Raw genomic sequence first — 5000 nt, 5'->3', positions numbered from 1 at the left:
TTCATACCCTCAGTGGGCGTGCTCCTCCAGTGCAAAATGGCCTTCCAGGGGTCCTCCTTGGCACGGTCTGCCCTTCTGCAGAGGCTCTTTACAATCTTTACAGCCGACTCCGCCTTGCCATTGGCTTTCGGGTGTCTTGGTGAGGACATGACATGCTCGAAACCCCACGGTGTCCAGAATGTCGTCATCAGGCTGCTCTCCTCATCCAAGCGGCACTGCAGAAACGCATCACGCGCGTCCACCAGGGTGAATATACGCGCCTTCGGTAGCTTATACAGCACGTCATCCAAGGTGGGCATAATGTAATGGGACCGTCTCAGAGCTCGGTTGAGAGGCTTCGATGCAGAGTCTCAATTTGTCTGGCTTCTTTATTATGACTAGGTTGCTGATCCAGTCTGTGGGTTGAGTAACTGTCGTTAAGTGCCCATCCTCTTCATAACGATCGAGCTGTGCTTTAACAGCCGCCTTGAGAGCCACTGGAACGTTCCTAGGAGCACACTGCACCGGCGCCACAGTGCTGTCCAGCTCAAAGTGAATGACACCGGGCAGAGACTCAACAGGGCTGTTGAACACGTCGTGGTAGGTGTTGACAAGACGCTCCTTGGTCAGGTCTCCCTTCCTGCAGTGCTCCACCTTGTTCAACTCCTCGGGAATGGTGAAGCGTATCAGACCAAGTCTCTCACATGTCTCTCCCGAAAGTAAGGGCCTCTGGCCGGTATGCACAATCTCAAAGTCCAGCCTGTGTGTCTTGCCCCTAATAGCGCATTGCGTGCTGTACACACCCAACGAGCTCATCCACTCACTGTTGTAGAGTTTCAATCTGGTGAGACTCTTCTGAAGAGGCGTACGAGGCGCCAGCCTCATCTTATCCTTGATGCTCATCACATTGCAAGTGGCTCCAGAGTCGAGCTGGCACCTCTGGGCCCCTCTTTGCAGTGGCAGGTTGACAAACCACTTCTTTCCTTGAGTGTTTACAGCGCCCACGCTCTCCGCCGCGTACACATCTCTCTCATCCTGGTCGCTGCCGTCCCGTTCCTCAGGCCATGGGCCATCCACAGTGTTCAACTGGCGTGCCTGCTGGCCCTTTTTCATGCATACCTTCGCAAAATGGTTGGCAGTGCCACATGTGAGCGGCATGATTTGCCAAATGCAGGGCACTGGTCTCGCCCCCGTTTGTGCCGTGTGCCACAGTACTTGCAGTCACCTGCGCCTCTCATGCTCTGATGCTGTGCAGATGTGTTGGTGGGCTCAGACGGCCTGCTGGCTGTCCTCCGGTCGTACCGCTGTCCTTGCGTGGCATTAATGCTGTCCCCCGGCCCGGAGCTGCCCAGCGAAATGGCTTTTAGCTTGCTATCCATGACCTCGGATGCACGGCAGATCCTGATGGCATCGTCCAATTTAAGGTCTTTCTCTCTCAGTAAGCGACGTCTTGCACCCTCGTCAGCTATGCCGAGAACAAGTTTGTCCCTTATGAGTTCATCCCTAATAGCTCCATATTCACAAGAGGCAGCCTTTTCTCTCAGCCTGGTAACAAAAGAGACGAAAAGCTCTCCATCCTCTTGTTTAAGTTGGCCAAACACATACCTCTCGAAAATCACGTTGCTGGCGGGCTTGAAGTATGTCTCCAGTGCGTCCAGTATAGCATCGACATCTTTCTGCTGATCCGCCGTGAGTCCCAGGTTGTGCGTGTAGACATGGCGGCAGTCGTTCCCCATCAGCCTCCTGAGTGCTGCTGCCTGCACCGGCTTGTCCTTCTCACTGAGGCCGGTCGCAAGCACGTAGTCCTCAAACTCTGCTCGAAAGCTCACCCAGTTGCTGTGAACATCTCCCGCCATCTTCACGGGCTCCGGAGGCGGTATGCTGGATGCCATTGTTTCAGCGCGACGCAAATGCTAGCAGGCTAACCGAAGCTGCTAATCCTCACCAAAACAAACAAACACACGCTGCTTTGGCGACGGACCGAGCGACGTTAACTTCTCAGGGTCCTACTTCCACTTCTGTCACCATGTTGCAAGTATGTGTAGGACAGATAGTCAGGAGAGATATGCTGTGCTCAGTGCCTTTTATTCTCTTAAAGCCGGTAGTGGACATAACAGCATTGCTACAACAACAACAGCTTCATGTGACTCAGCCGGATATAACTACAGAGGCAGTAACATCCGGGGACCACAGGGTGGGGCCGTAGCCTAGCTAGAGCACCCTGTAACAATACCCACAATGCACCACTACATTACACCTCTAGTATCCTGGGCTGGAAGACAACACAGTACCATTTAATACACTACAATACCCACAATGCGACACTACACTACACCTCTAGTATCCTGGGCTGGAAGACAACACAGTACCATTTAATACACTACAATACCCACAATGCACCACTACACTACACGTCTAGTATCCTGGGCTGGAAGACAACACAGTACCATTTAATACACTACAATACCCACAATGCACCACTACACTACACCTCTAGTATCCTGGGCTGGAAGACAACACAGTACCATTTAATACACTACAATACCCACAATGCACCACTACACTACACCTCTAGTATCCTGGGCTGGAAGACAACACAGTACCATTTAATACACTACAATACCCACAATGCACCACTACACTACACCTCTAGTATCCTGGGCTGGAAGACACAAGGGGGCAGGCAGACTTTCCAACGTTGAAGCTCTGGGTCCTAGTGGTAGGAGGAGGGACTACAGGCGGACCCGTGGATTCATGACCGGGAAACCCCGTGCAGCTGGGCTTTAACATTGAGCGCTCGGTTGCCCTACGTCACTCAGGACCTCAAAGTTGAGGTCCGGAGGAGGGACTTCCGGCAGTCTTCCGGGTGCTTCAAAACGCCACTGAGCAACTTCCACTGACTGAATAGCTGGGGGGGCGGAGCTTCGCGCCAGTTCAGTCTCTATTATATATATACTCTATGGGAAGACACCACAGTACCATTTAATACACTACAATACCCACAATGCACCACTATACTACACCTCTAGTATCCTGGGCTGGAAGACAACACAGTACCATTTAATACACTACAATACCCACAATGCACCACTACACTACACCTCTAGTATCCTGGGCTGGAGTAGAAATACCATAAATATATACGATACGATACGATGATTATAGGATTTATTGCGTTTTTAGGGGTTTTCTAGTCGTGCACAGAATATGTTCTGCGTGATTAGATACACACACAGATGATTAGGCTGATATTAGGCTGATATTAGGCTGATATTAGGCTGATATTAGGCTGATATTTCAGTGATTAGGCTGATATTTCAGTGATTAGGCTGATATTAGGCTGATATTTCAGTGATTAGGCTGATATTAGGCTGATATTTCAGTGATTAGGCTGATATTAGGCTGATATTTCAGTGATTAGGCTGATATTAGGCTGATATTAGGCTGATATTAGGCTGATATTTCAGTGATTAGGCTGATATTTCAGTGATTAGGCTGATATTAGGCTGATATTAGGCTGATATTAGGCTGATATTTCAGTGATTAAGCTGATATTAGGCTGATATTAGGCTGATATTTCAGTGATTAGGCTGATATTAGGCTGATATTTCAGTGATTAGGCTGATATTTCAGTGATTAGGCTGATATTTCAGTGATTAGGCTGATATTAGGCTGATATTTCAGTGATTAGGCTGATATTTCAGTGATTAGGCTGATATTTCAGGGGTCTCTCTGCTAAGGAGTCCTTGGGAAGTATTATGCGTGTCTTAAGTACCAGGTCTTATGACTTAACTTAAGACCTGGAGGCGTGATCAATGCCATTTGGCTATTCTGAGTGGCCAAATGGCATTGATCACGCCTCCAGGTCTTAAGTTAAGTAATAAGACCTCGTACTTAAGACACGCATAATACTGTCCCTTGAGTACACACACACACACACACACACACACACACACACACACACACACACACACACACACACACACACACACACACACACACACACACACACACACACACACACACACACACACACACACACACACACACACACACACGCACTCACCAATATAACCTTCTTCGGTTGAGGTTTTAAAAGTTTAGGTTTCGGAACTTCGTCACTGATGGGAGCTGTGGACACATACATGCACACGCACACAGTATAGAGACCAGGATTACTGCATGTTTTTTGTCGGGGACACGGGGAGAACATGTGAGGGTACCTACCGTAGGGGACACAGGGAGAACATGTAAGGGTACCTATACCCTAGGGGACACGGGAGAACATGTGAGGGTACCTACCCTAGGGGACACGGGGAGAACATGTGAGGGTACCTACCCTAGGGGACACTGGGAGAACATGTGAGGGTACCTACCCTAGGGGACACAGGGAGAACATGTGAGGGTACCTATACCCTAGGGGACACAGGGAGAACATGTGAGGGTACCTATACCCTAGGGGACACAGGGAGAACATGTGAGGGTACCTACCCTAGGGGACACGGGGAGAACATGTGAGGGTACCTATACCCTAGGGGACACAGGGAGAACATGTGAGGGTACCTACCCTAGGGGACACGGGGAGAACATGTGAGGGTACCTACCCTAGGGGACACAGGGAGAACATGTGAGGGTACCTATACCCTAGGGGACACAGGGAGAACATGTGAGGGTACCTATACCATAGGGGACACAGGGAGAACATGTGAGGGTACCTACCCTAGGGGACACGGGGAGAACATGTGAGGGTACCTATACCCTAGGGGACACAGGGAGAACATGTGAGGGTACCTACCCTAGGGGACACGGGGAGAACATGTGAGGGTACCTACCCTAGGGGACACAGGGAGAACATGTGAGGATACCTACCCTAGGGGACATGGGGAGAACATGTGAGGGTACCTACCCTAGGGGACACAGGGAGAACATGTGAGGGTACCTATACCCTAGGGGACACAGGGAGAACATGTGAGGGTACCTATACCCTAGGGGACACGGGGAGAACATGTGAGGGTACCTAC

At 50.2% G+C, this 5000-nt stretch overlaps 1 protein-coding gene across 1 annotated transcript in view; it reads right to left on the bottom strand.

Annotated features, from left to right (window-relative positions):
• Positions 1 to 5000, bottom strand: part of vstm4b (V-set and transmembrane domain containing 4b) — a gene marked incomplete at its 5' end in the record, with an annotated part of 27518 nt that overhangs the window by 1965 nt on the left and 20553 nt on the right. The window contains one exon of the mRNA XM_079531848.1: positions 4046 to 4110. Coding sequence (XP_079387974.1) covers positions 4046 to 4110 — 65 coding nt within the window. The remainder of the gene's footprint in view (positions 1 to 4045; positions 4111 to 5000) is intronic.

The sequence above is a fragment of the Electrona antarctica genome (genome assembly GCF_951216825.1).
Source record: "Electrona antarctica genome assembly, contig: scaffold_54, whole genome shotgun sequence".
Classification (NCBI taxonomy): Eukaryota; Metazoa; Chordata; class Actinopteri; order Myctophiformes; family Myctophidae; genus Electrona; species Electrona antarctica.
Note: the sequence above shows the minus strand (reverse complement) of the source record. Positions and strands in the feature narration are given on the sequence as shown.